The following is a 24,013-nucleotide window of genomic DNA, read 5'->3' as shown; positions in this document are numbered from 1 at the left end:
ACAGAAACATTCAGTTATCAGGTATCAAAAGTCTGTTTTGCTAATATGGTATCACTTCAGTATTGCTTATTTTGTTTTCTTTTTTCTTTTTTTTTAAGATTCAATGTTATTTATTGTTTATGATTAAAGTTGTAGACATTTTAAAGAGTATTGCTGATTTGTAAAACACTGCGTCACAAGCATTTTACAAAAGACAAGTTTTACTTTTGCATGGTATTCTGAAGTCTTCTGCAATATAAATAATGGCTTTTCATTTCTTTAATGTAATTTCAGTTCATATTCCAAAGAACCGATTGACCGTGTCTCTCCTAGACACAAAGTGTGTTTACGTTTTAGACTGTATAACAGATGTTTTTGTATGGTAAGATGCAACCTTACACAATATTTTATAGTAGGTTTCCTCCATCTAATTTTGTTTTTTGTTTTTTTGTTTCATTTTGTTTTCTTTTGTTTTGACACGTGGATGTAGGAAGGCTAGAATATCTAAGTCAGCCGTTCAAGGGTTGACAAACATTATTTGCTGCTCTGACTAAAGCTGTCAGAAGGGCTGGAACTCACTATTGGAAATAAGCAGGAGGTGTTAAAACTAAACTTGAGCTTTTATACAAAGCAATATCCACTAAACATGCTCAATGCACTTTACAAGGAGTCCCTAGCCAACAGCAACTCTTAACACGGAGGATGAGACATTATGCCTGTCAGGCAATTTTACAATTTTTATTTCCAACAGAGACAACACTTAAAGGCCAGGTTTTACACCTCAGTACAGTGAGGGAATGTGAGTAAAGAGCCTTTTCCAAAGACTCAACTGTCCACTGCTCAGAGCGGGACTCAAACCCTGGATCTTCTGGTCCAAAGGCAAATGTCATACCACAAGACCTCATAATCATATTGATTTTCTCTCTTTCTTTTCTCTCTGACTTGGATGTAATAATTGCCTTAAACAAGATTTTAAAAAAATAAATTTGATCCACATTTTACTAAGAAAATAGAGATAATGTTAGATTCTTGAAATCTTGACATGAAATTTTGAACAAGTTCCCAGTGCCACTGCTTGCGTTGGGAATAAGTTTGAAATTTCAAATGCAGGAGTTCAAGTATCTTATGATTATACCTCTCCAATGACTCCACCTTACTGTTTCTTATCAAAACGTATTCTTTTTTACAAAGCTTATTTCTTGAATTTAACAATTTGACATTAAGAATTATTATCAATTATTATTTATGCTATAGTAAAATCTGGTTTTCCTCTAAACCAAAAGGGTATAATAATATCGTTTAGTGTAACTAAAAAAGCCCGCAATTTCGGGGGGAAAGAACTATTTTCATTCGATATTGCCTGAATCATTTTCTTGATTATCTTGATTACGATTAGATGCACACTTTAATCGATGTGCTTGTCGCTGCCATGCTTTATTCGACATGATTTTAGTTTATCAGTCAGTAGATATCAATATCAATAAGTCACAAGTCTTTACCACGCTTGACTTGGGAGGCCTTCCGTAAGCTCCTACAAAGGGAAACAACTTAAATAATATTCCCTCAACTAACCCCAAGAAAAAGTAAAACCTAGAGTACCTTTAACTAACCCTAATAGAAAAAAAACAACCCTCGGACTGCTTTGCACTACCTTTCAATACTTCACAAATTACAATGGCGGCCGAGAATCAAAACAATGATCAAATTAGGAATTTTTAAACTTTCACAAATCTCTCAAGGTTTGTTCTAGAGTTTTAAAAATGCTTCTATATGATGACAAATTGAATAAATAAACGCCTGACAAAAGATCAGCGGTGAAAATACAAATTGAATGAATACTGGGGATGTAGGAGCTTTCGGAATGTCTCCCCTTTACTTATGTGAGGTCAAATGAAAATCTGAAGCAGACGCGAAAAATATCAAGTCCCCGAATCTGTCTACTTTTGGTTTGTTCGGGCTAGAAGCTAGACAGAACCAATTGACAGTTTGCCGAAACGTTTAACTAAATATTTCCCAGAGCAATAATTATCACATCGATGGCATAAAAACGACAGTAATATCAGCAGTAATATTAGTTGATGTTGTTAATCGGTGAAACTTGTTTAAAATTTCTGTAAATCCGAATACCATCATGTGATCATGTGAATTATATCACTATGAATGCCACGATTTGCTGAAAAATGCCAATCTGACAGTTCCTAGCAAACACACCCCCCTTTGCTCAGGAATTTCTCTACTTGATGGACACCCCCACCCCCTTTTTTTTTTCTTCCATGCAACCACATTCCAAAACACACACACACACATAAACATACACGCAATGAGAACACACTACTACATAACAACACTGATCACCGCTAAATCAACACAACGGAAGTAAGGACTCTACTGGACAGATAGAGTTGAGGGTGTGGCCATGAGAGTGTTTGTGTCTTCAGTAAATTTTTTATGATATCTGTTTGACTTAACGAACTTTCAAACTGACTTTAAATTATAAAAGGAAATCAAGTTATCTGTTTATCTATCTGTAAAAAATACATTTCTATTTTTCAAGTCTTTCAGTAGAGTTTTGCGCCATATCAATTTTTTTATTGACTCAAATAAGCGCAATGTTCTCCACAAGGCTATATTTTTTTAAGAAAGGATGTTTCAATTCTTCATTTTTGATTATCATCTTCTTCACGTTCGCTCATTTTTTATTATTAATTTTAACTTATTTATTTAGGATTGGCAAGAAATCAACTCGTCTTGTGCGAGCAGCTGCCCTCAAGTTGTCACAGGAATTACACAACATGATTGAGAGGCCTGATTACGTCTCCATCTGTCGTTGTCTTGAAGGGTAAGTAACGCAATGCAAATCATTTGTTTTAAAATTTGTGAAAGTTATCAAATCGATAATTTATGAAGATCCACTCTAGACAGCTATTATTAAGAAGTTAAGAGATGATATTATGATTACATTAAATCAACAGAAAAAAAAACCTTATTATTTAACACTGTCTTTCAGATACTATGATGGAATTCAGTCAAAATCCATTATTGTTATGTTCTATGTTTGTTTTTATTGTCATGCACATTTATTAATGTTTTATATCTGAGGAAATTCAAAGGATATTGGATTTGAAAAAAGGACTACTACCTAGTTAATCCCCTAGTTGGCTCAACCACTTTTACCTTAACTAGATATTGTCCTCTTTTACCAAAGGAGAATTCAATGTGAATGAAGTTAGGTTATAAGAATTGCTGCACAAAGACTTTGCTATGGAAAATTATTTAAAATTACAAAGAAGTGCTAAATTTTAAAAATAGATTTGAAATCCTTACATATAACTGATAACTGGGAGATATGATGAAATCGATGTATTTAGAAGGATTCAGCTGACTACATACATGATATAAGACCTCTGTCTCTTCACTCTGATAATGATAATTTTACTGATTTTTGTTTTTTTTCTTTCTTTATTTATTAATTTATTCACTCGTTTATTTATTTGTTTTGGAATTTTGTTTTTGTTGCAGCACGGAACCTCAAATCTTTAAAACCAAATTCTCAGGTTGGGATGATGTCCTACCAGTTGATTATACAAGATCAGCAGAATCTATAACAAGAAGGGGTGCTGACATGAAAGTAAGTCATTATCTTTGATTGGAACATTTTCTGGGACTGATTGATTTTGATAGTGTTAAAAAAATGAATGAGTAAAATTTAGTTACAACTTCTTTTCATAAAGCATTTATGCATGTCTTTTCTCTGTTTTTTTTTTTTTTAATGGATCAATGTATTATTGAACTTTTAACATTTGATATATCGAGGGTTAAAAAAATATATAAATATAATTCTTTTCTTTTTTTCTTTTTCAATCAAAACAACAAATGACCATAGGTGATCATGGAAAAAGATAAGATGCAGACTGATCTCTCTGCTCTCTTCATGCCCAGACAACCAAGCATGACAGAAGAGGAAGCGGTAAAGGAAATTTTGGAATAACGTTTTTAAAAGTTTTTATTGGACATCCCTTTCAAAACACTGCGTGATATTTTGCTGAGAGATGATTGGATTGATTGTTTGACTTTTTTTATTTTTTAAATTTTAATTTTGAGATTTTTAATTTTTTTATTATTTTTTTATGATTGTAAATCTTGTATAGTTCTTTCAAATGGTCATAGACTAGACAAACAGTTACTTTTTGATCTACTTACATTCTTTTTTTAAGTTGTCTTTTCCATCTTACTTTTTCTCTGGTACTATAGGCTACAGCTAAAATCTTTTGTCTATACCATCATCTCTCATTTAAATTGGGTGCAATCAAGATTTTTTTCTGACACTCCCCTCCCTACTCTTCCACCAAACAATGATTTGATAGCTAAGTCATTAAGATCTGGTAAAAATACTCTGTGATAGACCAGCACCCTGTCCAAAGGGTAGCAAACAATTGCTACTGCCCACTCAGTGTGGGAAAAGTGGGATTCATTCTGCATTTCTGGATCTTATAGCTTTGAAGGACATCTTTTTATTCTTTTTATTCACGCTTAATAGACCTAAAAGAACACAAGCAATGTAAAACCCATAAAAAGCAAACAATAAAAATGGTTATTCAAAGAGCAGCTCTTTCATTTTAAAGTTTGTGATAGGACTGGAGTTGAGATTTTTAAATTCCAAAGTCACTTTAAAAAGTCATAATTTCACTGAATTAACAATGTGATTATTATGTGGATTGTAACACGCCTGACCGGCGAGTCTTGTTTTTGTTGGCTCTTTCATTTACGTGTTTTGAGTGATTTTTATCTGACATTTCGCCTGGATTTTAATACCATCTGATTTGTGATAGTCTTGTGGTTTTATTGATATACATTTTAACGATTTCTAACAGAGGATTTTTCTAAAATTTTAAAATTTAAGTATGGATTTTCCAAAGTCGAACATAGTTTTAAACTGCTATTTGTTTACAGCCATATTGGAAACTTTATTCACTGTGCTATATTTTACAACTTTTAACAACTACCGTGTACATCGATCTATTTATAATACTAATTTTGTGAACAGACTCAGAGGGGGTAGACGAAAACAACGCCCTATAACCACCGTCATTGGTCATCGGCCAACCCCACGCCCACTCCCCCTACGACCTCGATCCTCGCTTCAATTTATCAACACTCGTCCCCCATCCAATCTAATCACTTCAATGAGTAATCCTCACCGTTCCTTGTCAAATGTCAACACTGTCCGTGACAGTCAGTATGAAATTAACGACCACCATGACAACAACTCGCAGCAACAGCACCGTCTTGAGCAACAAACAACAAAACAACAACAACAAAAAAACAAACACACCTGCACGTAGTGATCATACCAGTTTAAAAATTGGATTACTAAATGTTAGATCGTGTCGTAATAAAACTCAAGACATAATCGACATTATTGAAGATCATAAAATTAATATTTTTGTCATCTTGGAAACATGGCTTAATCATTCATATGATGATCCAATTATGAAAGCAATTACACCCGAAGGCTTTTGTATTAAATCATTTCCACGCATTGGGAGGAAAGGAGGTGGTATTGCAATTATTTACAACTTGTCACTCTTTGACAAGATATCATTTCACCATGATAATTTTAGAAGTTTTGAATACGCTGGATTTGCCATTCATGAAAATAATTTTAAAAAGTCGTTTCACTGTGTCTACCGCCCACCACCAAGCCAACAAAACAAAATATCAACAATTGATTTTGTATCTGAGTTCGGAGAATTTATGTCTATGCAATCCATTAACAAAAAGCATAATATTTTTGTGGGTGATTTTAACATTGATTATTTCGGAAACAAAAATGAATCGAAAGTATTTCGGGAGATTATTGACACAAACAACTATATTCAACTTGTAAGCGGTCCTACAAACAACCATGGCCACACAATAGATCATGTCATTACAGACATTGAACATTCTCTCTCTTCACCTGTCTCAAATATTGATAAATTAATCTCTGACCATCATTTAATTGTGTTTTGCGTTTTATTTCCAATGAAGCACGAAGTAAAAATATGATAACATCTCGTAATTTGAAGAATATAAACATGAACATTTTTAAACAAGACCTTGACCATAACGTTAAAAATAAACATGATGCGAATGGTCTCCACGAGTCAATTGTTGGTACGGTGGACAAGCATGCTCCCTTAACAACTAGAGCAGTAAAAGTGAGACGTCAAGCACCCTGGTATAATACCGAAATAAAATTGAATGGATTAGCCAGGAGGCGGGCAGAAAGAAAATGGCTCAAGTCCAGAGATGCTGTCGATAAGAAGCGATACATCGCGGCTAGAAATGATGCAAAAGCCGTCAATTTCAGGGCCAAAAAGAAATTCTATGAAGAAAGCCTCAAAAACGTGGGACGTTCGAGACAATTCTTTTCCTTGACCAAGGAACTGCTGGGACAACAGACGCAACCAGCTCTCCCATCTTTAATCGATCGTGCAGATCTACCAACTTGCTTTGGTCAATATTTTAAAGAAAAAACGGATACCATCAGGAAGGAACTCTCGTCTGAATCGATCCCTACAACATTTGACAAGTTTCATGGTGATTCGTTAACACATTTTTCAAAGATTACTGAAGCTGACTTACGTGATTGCATTATGTCGTCTCCAACTAAAAGTTGTGATTTAGACCCCTTAAATACTGCCATTTTAAAAAAATGCATTGATGTAATTTTAACACCATTTACATGTATTGTTAATAATTCGTTGCAGTCAGGTGCTGTACCAGACATTTACAAAGTTGCTCATGTCAAACCCCTTTTGAAAAAACCTGATCTCGATAAAGAGAACTTAAAAAACTATCGCCCTGTCTCTAATCTTCCTTTTCTCTCTAAGATCTTAGAAAAGCTTGTTTTGAAACAATTACTGTCTCATCTTAAAAATAATTGTCTTGAAGAAAAATTTCAGTCTGCTTATAGGCAACATCATTCGACGGAAACCGCACTTGTTAGGGTTGTTAATGATCTCCTCTCTGTTATAGACAATGGTTCATGTTCTTTGCTGAATTTGCTTGACCTATCGTCTGCTTTTGATACTATTGATCACAATCTTCTTCTCAAACGTCTTGAAATTACTTATGGCGTGTCTGGTGCAGCGCTTGATTGGTTTAGGTCATATTTGTTTAATCGTAAACAGATTATTACGGTGGATGAATATAGATCGGAGGAAATCTTTCTTGATTGTGGGGTTCCCCAGGGTTCAGTACTTGGACCCGTTCTTTTTGTTTTGTACGTTGGCCCTCTGTCTAAAATCATCAGAAGTTTTGGTCTGTCTTACCATCAATACGCTGATGATACGCAATTGTACTGCGTTTCCAATATGAGAAATTTACAAGAAGTATCAGCCAATAGTAAAAATTGTATCCAAAGTGTTAAGAAATGGATGAATGAGAACAGACTGAAACTGAATGATGATAAGACGGAGGTGCTGTATGTGGGGAACAGGAAGTGGAAAAGTGAAACAGATTTGAAGTTGGGGGATGCCTCTATTCAAATTGTTGACAAAGTGAAAAACCTTGGCACATTCTTAGACTCTGGACTGTCGATGGAGCATCAGGTTAATAATTTGGTTAGATCTCTCTTTTTCCAACTAAAAAAGATTGCTTCCATTAGACGGTTCATATCTGAGGATGTGACCAAGCACCTGGTTGTGTCCCTCGTACTATCGAAATTGGATTATTGTAATGCTCTGTTGTTTGGCGTTTCGCAATACAATCTGAAACGTCTTCAGATTGTCCAAAACAGCGCTGCCAGACTAGTATTTATGAAGCGTAGGTGCGACTCTGCCGGACCTCTACTTCATGACCTGCATTGGCTGCCTGTTGAGAAAAGAATTAAATTCAAAGCTTGTGTTTTAGTGTATCGTTGTCTTGAAGGTACTGCCCCTTCCTACCTTTCAGAACTAATTGAAAGATATTCAAAACCCCGCCCCTTCCGTTCGGCCAGTGATTCCACACAACTAGTTGTCCCTCGAATTCGGAAAAATGCTGGAATGAGATCCTTTTCTCATTTCGGACCCTCTATTTGGAACGCCTTACCGCAGAGCATTCGTGAAAAAGAATCTTTGTCTATTTTTAAACGTTCGCTTAAAACATATTTGTTTCGATTTTAGTAGATGGTATGAGAAGCAAGATAGGTTTGGTTTGTGTTGTGTGTTGTGTTGTGTGTGTGTATGTGTGTGTGTGTGTGTGTGTGCTTGTGTGTGTGAATGAGTATGTTTCAGCCAAAGTAATTTGTAATTTAAGCGCTTAGAGTCTGGTGTCTCGGAGTTATAGCGCTATATAAGTTTTCAGCATTATTATTATTATTATTATTATTGTGAATATGTTTTCCCTCTAAGAGGTAAAAAATTGAGAAAAATAAATGTTATAAAATAAACTGGAATTAATTAAAGTAAACCAGAAAAAAAATGACCTGACTTAAGTTAGAGCAGTTCACATATATTATTCTATATTTTTTAACTCAAGAAAACGTCTTTTTTAAGTGACAGGCTCTCACATGAAGTTCAGCAGTGTTACCTCCACCCACAAGAGCAACAATGATTTACCTATACTGTTATGAGATGCATTCAATCTCACCTTTCCATAATTGCAACTTTTTTATTTTTTCAATCCTGATACACAATTCACCAGGGATGGACTCTTGCTCAATGTTTGTTTTTTGTTGTTTTTTTTTTTTTTGGTTGTTTTTATTGTTGTTATTGAAACAAGAAAGCTATGAATTAAATAGAAAGAAGTAAACAATTTCATGTGTTTGTTATCAAAATAAGTTTCATTTGTGATCAAACTATTTTACAGGAGCAATTATCTGCTGACTGGAATGAAGATCTCGATGGAATGGAGTCGTTTGTACTGGAGGGTAAAAAGTTCATTAGGTTACCAGAGGAAGAGCTTGGTAGGTGAAACTTCATAGTAACTTTAAAATTTATCAGATTTAAAGACATTAGTGAAATGAAATTCCTACAAAGAAAAAAAAATCGAGTATCTTTTAATTTGATATTGAATGCCCTGTTTCTGCATTTCTCTTTTACAGAAGAACGAATTTTGTAAAGCAGATTAATTTTATGTTTAGTTAGTGACAGGGACGGGATGCAATTGCTACAGAAAGATGATTTTTTAAAAAAATTACCCTTATTTATTACCTTATTCCAAATTTGTTTTCGTAGAAAATTCATCAGATGCCAGACAAGAAACAAAGTTTGTCTTTACCATTCCTGAGAGGGTGGAAAGAAGCATTCTACCAGCTGTCTTCTCTATCATTTTTCTTTTTCTTTTGTTTCTTCCATATTATTTCTATTCTTGTCCTTGGAATAAGAAGATTGGGTTTTGCCCAGGCCCTGGCTGGGAACAACATTGAAACATTGGTCATTATTCAAAACTCCAAGAAAGGCTAACCCTTTCATTCTGTACATTTTAAAAAGTTGTTCATCTATATGTATATTGCATATCTACTGTTTGCCCATACTAAATATCTTCACAATGCTACATCTATCTTCAGTACGCCATATGGACCTCACTTTAATTTCATATAAATTTTTGCCAGTTGGTCAAGATGCTAGCATGGACTTTGTTTCAACTTCAGTCCATTTCGATTTAATAATCTGTTCTACAGACAGCTCTTGTGTTTTTTTCTTCCAGTGAGCCTTAATTGGCACTGTCCCCCAACAAACAAGTGTTGTGTTTATCTTCAAGTTTGAAATTTGACATCCTCAATACTAACAATTAAATTCTTCTTTTCTTCTATGTCTATTACAACATCCAGCTGTCTTAGTACTGGGAACACTATAAATTTCCTGTCTACGGTTTCAATTTTTGAAAAATTGTATTTGAAATTACTTTTATTCACATTTTTCATTACTGCAGTTAGTTATAATTTGAAGTTTTGGTATTTGCTTAAAATGCATTTAAACTGTTTCAAAAGCAGCTTGTCTTTTCATTTTCAATGATTTATTATTATAAATTGTTTATTTTTATTTTTTATATATTTTAATGTAAGACTTTTTGATATTATGTATTTTATAGGAATATTCCACTCAGAGGATTGTTATGTGTTCCTCTGTCGCTATTGGATTCCAGTGGAACTGCCTGAAGGAGAGGAGGATGTAGATGAAGAGGATTTGCCAGAGGATGAGTTTAAATGTGTTGTTTATTTCTGGCAAGGACGGGATGCCTCCAATATGGGGTGGCTTACATTTACCTTTAGGTATTTTTAAGAATTATTGTTGTCATTGGGATTACTTTTGCTGTTGATATTGTTGGTTTTGTTGTTCTTGATATTGATTTGGTCTCAGAAAACCTAACTGAAATTCTGGCATTTTTTCCCCCCTATATTTACATGTGTTACCACCCTAATGGATACAATAAGTTTTAATCGTTAAATGTTGTAAAAATGAACACAAATTTTAATTCAGTTACCAGAAACAGAGACCAAGATGTCAGTTTGATGTAAAGCTTTATACTAGAATAGTTTGATAATTGACCCATCCATCCTGTGTCAGTGAAATGTGAGTTCTTAAATGTGTCTACTCAGAGGATATTTGATATTTGTTTTGCTTATCCGTTTTTCATTTTTTCAACTCCATTTAGTTTGCAAAAGAAGTTCCAAGCTTTATTTGGTGATAAGCTTGAAGTCATCAGACAACACCAGCAGCAGGAAAATCTCAAGTTCCTTTCTCACTTCAAGCGTCAGTTTATAATTCGCACTGGAAAGAGGCTGACTGTAAAGGCCAGTGAAGAATCAGAACAAAAGAAACCTTCTACTGAGTTCTTTCATCTACGGGCCAATGGCAGCCCTATTGCCACACGCTGTGTTCAGGTAATCATGTCCTCAGATAATTATACCATTTTCATCGATTGGAAATTCTTTTTTTGTTTGTATGGTATTTTCTGTATCATTTAGAGCACGAAGTCAGGAGATTTGATTAATTCTAGAATAGAACAGGCAATAATTATCGCTTATTGCCCATACCGTGTTATATCTAAAATTAACTATACTAATTGCTGGACAGAGAAGGAACAAACTATTTATTTTATAGCGTGGAGTCAAGTTTGTTATATTTGCATGTTAATCAGGCTCTCGGAAAAATCATACCACCTATAAGACAAATTTTCTCTCTAAATAAAACTGTAATTTGTTTTACCATTCTTCCTCTGAGACACATTCAAAACCAATTAAATATTTTAAATTCTAGCTTGTTAAATTATTCTATTGATGTAGGTTTGTGTTTATATTCAATATTTTTACATTTTCTTTTCAGCTGGCGAAACCAGATGCCGCCTGTCTCAACTCCTATTTCTGGTAAATTGGATATAAAAAAGATTATCTGTTTAACTACAATATCTGATTAAGAGCCTATCTTTCATTTTAAAACTGTAATTATTTAGGGTGATATGTGTTCTTTCACATCTCACCTCACTTTTCATCCACCTGTTTTCTGGCTTTCCCCTGGGATTGACATCATCAGAAATAAATCAGGCATGTATACTCAGGCCTGTAAATCTTCTGACAATTGTCGGAATTCCGACAGTACGATTTTGCTCTATAAATTCTGACATTAAAAAAAAATTTAAAAAAAAAAAAAAAAAAAAAAAAAAAAAAAATATATATATATATATATATATATATATATATATATATATATATATATTATATTCGTAACGTCAAAAGACAGAACCAACTAAAAATAAAATAAAAGTGTTTTATTTTGTGCCTCGACGAGAGCCTATTTTTAAAAAAAACAACAAACATTGTACTTATCTCGTCAAAGACAAAACAAACCAGACAGCATTCCATCTTGTCAATAATTATCACCACCTCCACACTCCCCAGACTTGTACGTATTCACTGCCTACTGTCTGCCCACAGACTGTGTGTCTGCCCGCACAAAGCTAGCTTGTGTCGGTCAGTCGCGTTCGCGAGTCTTAGATCACACACAACGTAGTCAGTAATCAACTAACACACAAAGCGTGTTGGGGACCGGTCCGTTTCTTTCTATTTTGCTACCGACACACACACGTCGTTCCGTTCTTCTTTTTTCAGGTCCATTCATTATCTCTATCCGGTTGAAGTGAACCGGAAAAATATGGGAAAATACGAATGTGAAATAAATATTTTTCTTCGAATGAAAAGGTGAATGAATGCTTATATCAGAAGTTTTCGCTCCTTTGGCCTACGACTATATTCTCGCACGACCGTAGTTTTTCAGTTATTTATCAATTCAATTATTCTTCCTATTCAATATGCCTGAAGTATTTTTAGATCGCAGTTGCGACTTACTTACCTTAGAAAAAGGTGTTAAAAATAAATTTAAATGGTCATGGCTTGAAGAACAAGACACCAACGGCGATTTCTTCTCTTGCTATGTGAGGAAAATTGAGGCACCGGGAATGGCATTTTGTATTTATTGCCAACGTCATCTTATTTACAGATCGATAGGAAAGTCTTTTATCGCAAGGCATGCCGAATCATGTGTTGTTAATCCACTTTTTTGGTTTGGTTGGTCTATTTTCGCATCCTCGAAAAGTTCAGACAATTTTTTCACCAGCCATTTACAGGCTTGTATACTGTATAAACATCAAAACAATAAATGTAGTAGATTAAATATTGATTGCCACTTTATTTGATTTTATGAAAATTGATTGGGGCAAAGGTCATATCAAATCTTTAAGACTCTTTTTTGTTACGTAAATGATATTTATTTTGTTTGAATTTAAATGTGTCTAACATTTTTTCTTGTGAACTTGTATTAAATCTCTCATAATCACATGAATGGACAATCTAGCAAATTTGTTTGATTTCCACTCATTAATAACCTGAGATAGATGAGATGATTTATGGATTTTTTTTTACTTCATCTTTTTTATATTTTGTGATTTATAAATTTACTTTTCCTCTGAGCAATCTGTTGCTCAACAGTAATTTGAAACTATCAAATTTTTCAGATTTGCAGATTTTTGAGTTGATATTGTTTATGATCATATTTAGATGTTTTGACATATTCACAGTTTGAATAAATTAAATAAATTCTATTTATAAATTTTATATGGGTCTAATTAACGGCATAACACGTTGAGCAGAAGTTTGATGGTGAAACAAAAACTGACCTATTAATCACAGAGATAAGCCATTGTATCAAGGTTTCATTTTTTTTCATAACCTGTATTATCTTTTTAGTGTAGGGAAAGGAAATTTATTCCAGCTTTTATTTCTTCTGTTTTTATGTTTTAAATGCTTGTCATTCCTGTCTCCAGTTTCATCCTTATGGTGCCATTTGACAGTAATGATCTTCAGGGAATCGTGTATGTCTGGGTAGGGAAGAAAGCAGACCACAAAGAGGCCCAAATTGCTGAAGAAATTGCATACACCATGTACAAGGTAAAATTGTCATTGATGTTGAAGTTATAATGTTTAGACATGCTTAGACATATAAGTTCTCAGTTAATTGACTGAAGTCAGCCACTGCGTCAAATTGGAAAAAAAAAAGGTAAGAAAAGAAAGAAAGGAACCATGAACGTAGATGAATATAATGTATACACAACAATAATCAGGGCATGTACCAGTCATTAAATGTTATTGATAGATAATTTTAAGCATCTAAGGTTAAGTGATGCTTTTTTAAACATTCTGTGTCTGAATATCCCTGACGTAAAGACAACTTCTTATCCTTCATTTTCCTATTGATCATAAAATTAATAATTTTTTTAACCACAAATAAATGTCTTTTATTTTCAGGACAACTATACCATACAGATGATAAATGAAGGGGAGGAGCCAGAGAACTTTTTCTGGGTTGGAATTGGTGGCAGGAAAGATTATGATGAGGTTTGATTTTTTGAGAAAATCTTATTGTTTAGAAAATGAAGAAAATGAATTGCTAGTACAAAGCTTAGATGGTAACTATTGTATTATACTTTTCAAGCAAGTTTTATGAACAAAATTATGTTTTGAATTATAATCATGGCCTTCCTCAACAGACAAATCTGCCACTGCCACCAGTCTGTGGAAAAGAAATGCTATGAAGCATATGTCAGGCCCATACTGGTATATAGTAGCTCAGTGTGGAACCCACACACATCACAAGAAATCAATGAGCAAGAAAAAGTCCAACGCCGGGCAGCCAGATTTGTCAGTGGAAACTATGAGCGGGATATGAGTGTAACTCAGCTCATGAACGATCTCCAATGGAAACCGCTACATGACAGACGATCCATCAACAAACTCCTCGTATTCCACAAAGCACAAAACGGAAAACTCTAAATTCCAACGAGCCATTTGAAATGGAACAACAAGATGACAAAAAACTCAGCATTTAATTTTGAAATCCTCCACTCAAGTACAAACCATCATCTTTACTCTTTCTTTACTCTTTCTTCCCCTCCACCATCCGACTTTGAAACTCCCTACCAACTACTTGTAAACAAGCCTTTCGACTGATGACTTCAAAAAAGTCACTCCCCCCTTCCCTCTAAAATCCCTGTTACTGAAAAGACGGCCATACTTTGGCCTTAACGGAAGAAGAAGAAATTACAGCAAAATCTTGTTATACCAGGTTTGAGATTTTAACAAAATAGGCAGTATATGTGGGCAATGTGACAAATAGATTTATCATGGATTGAATATAGTCTGTGTTTGTCATTTCGTCTGCAATCAGCAAAGTTGGCAATATAGCAGAACTACAGATTACAGTATGTATACTTTATTGTAGAGGAGATATAGAAGATAAGGTACAGATTATGTAAAGAAAATGAAAGCAAATACATTTTTGTATTTAAAAGAGTATTTTTATTCCTTGTGTGAATTTTGCCTTTTACATTTTGATATGTTGAAAGCCAAATTTTAGGCTACTGAGAATAAAGCCAACCCAATTGTATGCAAGCACCGGGACAGAAGCTCTTCTTCAAATGTAGCCATGAAAGATAGTGCAAGGAAAGGACCCCCAATATGTATGACCTTTAAGCTAAATTTACTCTCTGCACAGACCACAACATATGTTGATAATATATGCTATAGAGTACTGTAGAACTTATTATTTTCTCTGTCTTAAATGAGAGCAATTTTATCTCAATGAGTGAATTGAATTTTAATTTTATATTTAAATGTATGTCTACGGATTTTCCGCAGGAATGTCAATTCATGAAATTCTGTCGGCTGTTCCGATGTTCCAATGAGAAAGGCTACTTTACCGTATCCGAGAAATGTGCAGATTTCTGTCAGGTATTAACTTCATGATTCGTTTTGATTTTTTGTATGTTTTTTTGGGGGGGGGGATTATTGCTTCAATTGTGATGTAAACTGACATCCAAAAGTTCTTTCACTCCTGAAATAAATATTGAATAACGTCTGATTGCCATTCAAATTTATCAGATGTGTGGACACATCACCCAAACGTGTTGCCTATCTAATGCAATGAAAGGTGTAAGCACATGGAAAACTGATTTAAAGAGAGATTATTTTGGTTAGACTCACCCCATATTTTTTTGCTTTCAAGTTTGATCGGTACATTGTATATCTCCGCTTGCATGAATAACTGTCATACATCTACATCTCATTGACTGAACGAGATTTCTGATTGTGCTTGGGGCATTTGCACCCTTTACTCCATTAATTCCACCTTAAATTTTTTTGGTGCATCCGAGTTTGATGCATTTTTTTCTCAGACATATATTGAGCTTATCCCATAGATGTCCGATGGGATTGAGATCAGACGACCTTGATGGCCAATCCAAAACATTAATTTAATGCTCTTGGATAGTAGTTTGAGAAACAATTGCCATGGTGGGGGGGGGGGGCATTGTCATGTTGAAAATCACCACCCTGATGTGTCATAGGGGGATCAGCATAGGGGACAATTATTTTATAGCTGTATCTCCTTCCTTGGATTGAAATCAGTGGTGTGCGCCGAGTAGCAGTGATTCCTCCCCATAACATCACACTTTTCCACAACATAACAATATTCTGAAAACTCACTATAAGCTTGTAAAGTAGGGATGGAAATTAATGAAGACAATAAGTTGCATGAAAAATAGAATGTGATGTACTGCTATCTGCTGTCTCTGTTCGATGTCTGCTTTTCTTGGATATATGTGGTCGAGTAAAATCATTTTTCTTGTAAAAGCATTTAAAATATTGAACAGCTTTTGGATGCCTTTGTGAGCCATCAACTCTACAATTTCCAATACAAACAGCATGTCATCACCACTTTCAGCACCAGCAACATCAACATGCCTTCAACACCACCAGCATCATGACGTTTATTACTTCCATCATCACCACCCTTATCAACACCATACCTGCCAACCATAGATGTCAACCTAAAAAGAAAAAGTTTTGAAAAAAATTGGAGTAAAACCAAATTAAAGTTATGTAAAGCACAGCTGTAATGTAGTCGAGACATATATGTGTATAGTGTGTTAAGGATGAATTGTGAGTGTGACAAAAGATTGTTCCTTATCCCAACTGTGAGACTATTAATTGTTCTGATTCCTAAATTTGAAATATGTAGACTATCCACACTGGAATACGTTCTATGCCATAAAATTTTCACATAAAAAATTATAATATAAACTATATTTACACTATTTACAAGATAGAAACAAATCTTAAATCATTGTGAAAAGCTGAAAGATGTTTTGGTGTAGCACCTTTGGCCACTTTTAACTACTCCTCAGCGAGTTCTACTTTATTGCACTTTTCTAATTTTGTCTACAAAATTGCAGTTTTTGATCATCGAATCAGACAAAACAGTGTTTGACATTGACAACCTGAAATTTGTTTTAAATTTACTCACACGACGGAAAACTCTCTCATGGTCATCATTGTTGTGGGGAACAACAAAAAGTCTTTTTATAATGTCATTCAAAGCCTTGAATTTTAGATCACCACACCATAACCAACATCATTACCACTAACATCATCACTTCTGTCACCACCATAACCAACACCACATCTCACCACACCATGGCCAAGAACATTATTACCACTAACATCATCACTTCTGCCGCTACCATAACCAACACCACATCACCACACCATAGCCATCACATGTATTACCACTAACATTATCATCACTTCTGTCATCGCCATAAGCAACACCACATCACCATACCATAACCAACAACATCATTACCACTAACATCATCACTTCTGTCACCACCATAAGCAACACCGCATCACCACACCATAAGCAACACCACGTCACCACACCATAATCAACACCATTATTATCATTAACATCATTTCTTCTGTTACCACCATAACCAACACCACGATCACCACAATTATTACCATCTAACCAACACCACCCTAATTATCAATATCACCATCACTACAATTATTACCACCATAACCAACACCACTACCACCACAATAATCACCACCATAAGCAACACAACCATCACCACAATTATCACCACCATAACCAACACCACATTGCCACAATTATCACCACCATAACCAACACCACTACCACTACAATTATCACCACCATAACCAACACCACTACCACCACAATTATCACCACCATAACCAACACCACAATTATCACCACCATAACCAACACCACTACCACCACAATTATCACCACCATAACCAACACCACTACCACTACAATTATCACCACCATAACCAACACCACTACCACCACAATTATCACCACCATAACCAACACCACTACCACCACAATTATCACCACCATAACCAACACCACTACCACCACAATTATCACCACCATAACCAACACCACTATCACCACAATTATCACCACCATAACCAACACCACTACCACCACAATTATCACCACCATAACCAACACCACTACCACCACAATTATCACCACCATAACCAACACCACTACCACCACAATTATCACCACCATAACCAACACCACTACCACCACCATCAACACAATTATCACCACCATAACCAAAACCACATCGCCACAATTATCATCACCATAACCAACACCACTACCACCACAATAATCACCACCATAAGCAACACAACCATCACCACAATTATCACCACCATAACCAACACCACATTGCCACAATTATCACCACTTTAACAACACAACCATTGCCACAATTAACACCATCATAACCAACACCACCATTATCTACATTACTCCTGGCAAATTTAATATATCTTGATATCAGGATGATTTAGCTGACGATGATGTGATGATTCTAGACAATGGAACTCAAGTCTATCTGTGGGTGGGACGTAAAACCAGCGATGTGGAAATCAAATTAGCATTCAAGAGTGCTCAGGTAAGAACCTGACTTTATTCCATTTTCATTGAAAGGAACTTTAATAATTACCGTCTATTAAACAAACTTGTCTTATTCAGCTTGAGTTCTGATTGGCTCATTGTGCAGGTTTGACCCTACATTTACTCTACAAATTGCTAATAACTAAAAACGGTCATCAACATGAATGGTTTCACCCAGCTCACTTCATTTCTTGTTTTTATGATCATGTAATTTCGTGCAAAGGATTAATTGGCCTCTGAACAATGAGGTCAAATCAAACATGAAGCATGCACTTAAGGCATCAAAATTTTTAATACTGCTCATTTAAATTTGATAGTTCACTTTCAAAACGTTGAGACTTTTGGTTCATTTATGAGTTTTTCTTTGTGTTTTTTATTTTGTTATTGTATAAGTTTGTGTATTTTTTTTCTCCTATTTTCTTTCTTCCCTTTTCTTTTCTTTTTCTTCTTTTATCAGCAGTAATGTACTGTCTGGTCAGTCGGTTTATTGGAACAAGAAGAAGAAAAAAATGCGACTCCATAACTCCCTATAAAGAAAAAGGATATTTGCATATACATTGTCTTCCGTTTACCCTTATAATTTTACTACCTGTTACTACAGCAGTGCATCGCTCTTACTGACATATTATCAGAGTAGCATGTAATAATATTGAATAGAGGTGGTGAATGCATATAATGGAAAAAGATGAATTATGCAGCTTGAAATTTAAAAAGTGATATCATTGACTGAAAAGAACTATCTTCTTGTAATTTTGTAGGTCTACATCCAACATCTTAGGAATAAACAACCTGACAGACCTCGCAAGCTCTTACTTGCAATGAAGTACAAGGAGAACCGGCTTTTCACAAAGTGTTTCCATGGTTGGGGCAAGCACAAAGAGGTGAAAGACTTCAAGACCTTGCTTCCATCAATTTATTGAGTGTGTCCCACAGCCAATCCTATTATAGCAATCCCAATTCAATCCTGGCAATCTAGCAATCTGTTGTTGAACAATTATCATGACTATAATTGAGAATATATTCTATTTCGGTTTGAGAACTTTTCTACAGTTTTGGGGGGAAATGATACAATTAAGTTTATTTTGAATATCAGATTTTTCATTGAGTGATCATAGATATTGAAGTTCATCAAGTATCTTTAAATTTATTACATCGGAATTGGCAAAAAAAGTACTTAAAAAGCATGTCTTATATTTTAACCCAGTGATTATTCTGGTTCTTTTGCTCTATGAAAATGCAATCTTTATCACTCCAGCTGTCATTGTTTGACATTAATTGGGTGTTAGTATCATACTACAGTTTAAACTTAATCAGCAACTTAGTAGCTTAATAGCATTGTGTTCTGGTCGTCAAATTACAAGACTTATATGCTGTATTTCAGATAGGATTTGTCATGTTTAGAAAATAAAACATAAGCAAAAACTTAATGAATCACAAGCCCTATAGCACATGATAACTTATAACAAAAGATGACTTTATATCATTGATTATTGCCTCTGCAATGGATTTTTCTCTTCTTGTCTTTGAAGCAACTTGTGACACGAGTTGATTATCATAAGGTTTTGCCATATGTAGGCCAAGTAAAGAAATCTATTTAACTCACTGATGGGAGAAAAGGATAATATTCAAGATCTTTCAAAATCTTGTATTTTAATCTTTTATCACTCACACAAATATTAATGTAAATGTTACTAAATTATAGCTAGATAGGGTTCAACTCCATCAATATTTTGGGTTTTTTTTTCTCATTGGTTTATTTTCAAAACGTGCAAGTCTCATCTCACCCTTGTGATTAAACTTTGTGCAATCTGTGATAATTAGTTCACCAAGAAGAGAGGATTAATTACTTCCATATAGTTTGGATTGAGAGTTAAAAGTTTGACTTTGCTGTGTCATAATTATTCCTCCATTATTTCCTCCTCCTGTTTCAACTTATGTTCCAACTGAATTTAATTGAGTGCAAGTGATGCTGCCTGAAGCTTAATAAAGAATAAAACAATGATGTTGAATGTAAACATCTATTTGAGTAAGACAAAGGATGCTGATGTCTTGGGTTTCCCTCTTTCATCAAAGTGGACTTGAGTTTATTTTTAGAAATTATATATAGCTTAATATCCACTAGCCAGTCTTAACACACTTTACAAAGGATCCCAAGCCTACAGAAACTCTTAACGTTTCCAGACAAGATACGATGCATTATAACATTTTTTCTGACAGTGGCAACGCTTTTACTGGTCAGATGTTCATTTTACACCTGACTGTGGTGAGAGAATGAGAGTAAAGAGCCTTTTCCAAGGACTCAGCTTTGCGCTGCCCAGAGCTGAACTCGAACCAGAGACCTACCAATCTGTAAGCGAGTGTCACATCACAAGACCACAAGCTGCATGATGATTTTTATCTAAAGAACTTTCCACGACATCGTCACTGTACTCCAGCTCTGCCTTTGCAATATTATATTTATTAAAAACTTGAGCTTTCAAAAAGCACAACATGGGATTGACTAAAATGCTTTACAAAGTGTCCTAAACCTCTAGGCATTCAGGTCACCCCTGTCCTTTTTTCATATGCTTGAGACCGATGCTTTCATGGGTACATGCTGTTGTCCTTTCAATTTTTGGGGGATTTTTTGGTTTGTTTGTTAATGATTGGGAAAATGACATTCTCAAAGTGGATAGTAGTCTTCTCCTTTGGCTTGTGGTAGCCCTTAGAGATTGAGGATCATTCTACCGTTAATATCCATCTTATGAATAATGGTGAAAAGAGAAAACTTAAACAATGTATTAATTCAACATACAATAGGAAGATGTGATGCTCTCCAGTTCGGTGTAACTGCTGACAGTAAGAAAGAAAAAAAGATGGGTCCCCTATCTATTGTAGCTATCTTGTTGAAGTTATCTTTCCCTTTGTGGACACTCTTGCTGTGTCTTCCCTCCCCCTTTATCTGGTTTTCTTTTCCAGGTTTCTTTCTGTCTTTGTCTTGGGATGAGATTAATTGGTTTTGTTCTTGCCCTGGTAGCTGAGCTGAGAGGGAAACAGTCAAAAGTATTATTGTATATTTTAGGAGGTGATATTTGTTCCTTGTACATCATCTTTATTATAATTTTTAGTTTTTAATATATTTTGTAAGCGTTTGAGTGTATCCCTCTTAGTAGAATCCTGTACTTGTGTCTGGATGGGACTTTTAGATGAGCACATTAATAGTCTGCTCTTTCGTTATACTTATATGACTCAGTCTTCTTTGCCTTACTTTTTCTTGAGTGCTTTTAATTATAAATGTAGAATTCTTTTTACTATTCCATCTTTGTCCTTTTTACTGGCTGTGAAATGACCAAAGTGTTGCAAGCGTCGTAAAACCCTCAAAAAACAAAACAATTTTTTAAAAGTTATCTTTTATTTATATTTTTTGTATTCATGTCCCATTAATTTCTATCACCCAATAACCTCATAATTGTGTATTGATTTATACAAACAATTTTAATTTCATACAAGCAATGGAGTTTCCATGATGATTTTTATGTTTAGCTTAAAATTCCTTTTGCAATGATTTGATGTGTTCCTCAAAATAAAGAAATTGATCGCTATAATCAATCCTATACATCTTTTTTCTTTTCTTTTCTTTTTAAAATTCTTTCAAAGTAAAATGATTTTTAAAATATTTATGCACACAACTCCTGAGACTCGGACTAAGTGTTGACAATTTTTGTAAGAGTTTGTATCAGACTGTTTTAGGCGTTAACAAAATTGATTTGGTATTATTGTAGTGGGTTTATCACTCGCATTGAGCAGAGGCAGGTTCCTTGTTGTTGTTGATGTTTTTGTATCAGCAGACAATTGGAATAACTCTTAATGAGTGAGGTCTCTCTTCCATGGTGGGCGGAGAGGTCACTTTTGCTTTAGCTTCTATCTCCTATATCCGTTTTTCCTTTCCATGTTCTTTCTTGTCTTTGTTCTGGATTGATTATTGGTGCTTTTAACTTCAGATCTACAGCTTTTTCCCAGTCATCTACAGTGGAACCTCCCGATAACGACATGCCACGGGACCGAGTTTTTATGTCGTTATCCGGAGGTGTCGTTATTTAGAGGTTTCCAAGATGGCGGACAAAGTTTGCGTGGTAAGGCCCGCGGGACCAGTTTTTATTAACATTGACAAAACAAACAAAACATTGTAGTGTATGTATTCCTCTTAGAGGGTTCTTGTGCGTGTGTCTGGATGAGACTTTTAGGTGATCTGAACTGAGTACACTGATAGTGTGCTCCTGGAATCTACATCTGTTCCCTATTTAGACCATTCCCCTTTGTCCTACTTTTTCTTATGCCATTTCAATTGTAAATCTAGAATGTTTTTTACTCTCCAATTTTCTTCCTTTTTACTGGCGCTGATATGACATAGATGTGTCACAAGCGCTGTAAAACCCTTTAAAACAAGTGAGTTAGATAAAATTCCTCATCCTCTTCCTCCTCCTCCCACAAAAACACTACTACTACTACTAGCTGCTGCTACTACACACTACTACTACTACTACTACTTACTACTACTACTACTACTACTACTACTAGCGGGTGGTTGGATGGGAGCATCACCCTTGAATCATATACCTATGATTTTCGCATGGGTGTACGCTCGATAGTGATGTTGTTTCTTCTTCTCTTTACTAGCCTATCCTGCTTCTTTGGTTTGTGATTGTATTTTTGACAGGGGATATTTTTTTTTCTGTAAATCTTCTGCCTGTTTGTTCTTGGTTATTTATAATTTAGCTTATGATATCTTTAGGTTATGATTTTGATTTACATTTGTACTATTTTTGTTAGATTGCTTGTTTTTTTGTTTCAGCGGTCTCTCCTCATATAACCTCAATTGTGTTGGAAGAGACCTAAAGCAACAAACAAACAAACAAAAAAATACTACTACTACTACTACTAACTACTACAACTACTACACACACATAATATCACATTTTCCAAGATTTTGTGCTTACTTGCTTACACTTACATTTATACCTTGGTTTTAATTAATGCATATCAGCCAAGATTCGTCCAAAAAAAGCTGCGTTCTTATTGGTTTCAAAAGCTGCGTTCTCATTGGTTCAAGCAGGAATCGTTTTTATAAATTTTGAGTACTCATACTCGGTATTTTTAGTATCAGATATCTCCGAAAACTGCCGAAAATCGCCAAAATGATGTCGTTATTCGGAGGTTTTATCAAAAAGTGCGTCGTTATCTGGAGGTTTTTTTACTGATCTTAAATAGGAAAAAAATCGGGACCACGGGTCAATGTCGTTATCAGGAGGTTGTCGTTATTCGGAGGTGTCGTAATCGGGAGGTTCCACTGTACCTTTTTACAAGTGCTGAAATCTGGGTGGGGTTCCCAACCTCCCATAGTGGGCAGGGAGGTACTTGTGACTTCTATCCCCTGTATCTGTTTTCCAATTGCTTTCTATCTTTGTCTTGGAATGAGATTACTTATTTGTACTGACCCTGGCCGGAGTCTTTGGCTGGGATGGAAACAGTCGAATGTATGGTTATAGTTTTGGGAGATAAAAAAATTTTTCCCTTATAAATCCTTTCTATGTTATGTACTGTCTTTTTGTGTTTTTTTTAAACATATGATCTGTACACGTTTGAGTGTATTCCTCTTAGTGGGATCTTGTGCTGGTGTCTGGGTGGGACTTTTAGGTAATCTCAAACTAAGTACACCGATAGTGTGCACTTGGAATCTACATCTGTTGCCT

General features: G+C 34.9%; 1 protein-coding gene across 1 annotated transcript in view; it reads left to right on the top strand.

Moving 5' to 3' along the window:
- LOC144972654 (protein flightless-1 homolog) overlaps positions 1 to 21,872 on the top strand; it is a 50,183-nt gene extending 28,311 nt beyond the window's left edge. Inside the window, exons 22-34 of the mRNA XM_078914132.1 lie at positions 274 to 361; positions 2,705 to 2,818; positions 3,499 to 3,607; positions 3,863 to 3,946; positions 8,815 to 8,911; positions 10,039 to 10,219; positions 10,603 to 10,831; positions 11,274 to 11,314; positions 13,267 to 13,390; positions 13,748 to 13,837; positions 15,137 to 15,229; positions 18,169 to 18,282; positions 19,043 to 21,872. Coding sequence (XP_078770258.1) covers positions 274 to 361; positions 2,705 to 2,818; positions 3,499 to 3,607; positions 3,863 to 3,946; positions 8,815 to 8,911; positions 10,039 to 10,219; positions 10,603 to 10,831; positions 11,274 to 11,314; positions 13,267 to 13,390; positions 13,748 to 13,837; positions 15,137 to 15,229; positions 18,169 to 18,282; positions 19,043 to 19,204 — 1,526 coding nt within the window. The 3' untranslated portion in view covers positions 19,205 to 21,872. The remainder of the gene's footprint in view (positions 1 to 273; positions 362 to 2,704; positions 2,819 to 3,498; positions 3,608 to 3,862; positions 3,947 to 8,814; positions 8,912 to 10,038; positions 10,220 to 10,602; positions 10,832 to 11,273; positions 11,315 to 13,266; positions 13,391 to 13,747; positions 13,838 to 15,136; positions 15,230 to 18,168; positions 18,283 to 19,042) is intronic.
- Positions 21,873 to 24,013: the final 2,141 nt, after the last annotated feature.

The sequence above is a fragment of the Berghia stephanieae genome, chromosome 5 (genome assembly GCF_034508935.2).
Source record: "Berghia stephanieae isolate SIO BIC M18660-M18661 chromosome 5, UCSD_Bste_1.3, whole genome shotgun sequence".
Taxonomy (NCBI): domain Eukaryota; kingdom Metazoa; phylum Mollusca; class Gastropoda; order Nudibranchia; family Aeolidiidae; genus Berghia; species Berghia stephanieae.
Note: the sequence above shows the minus strand (reverse complement) of the source record. Positions and strands in the feature narration are given on the sequence as shown.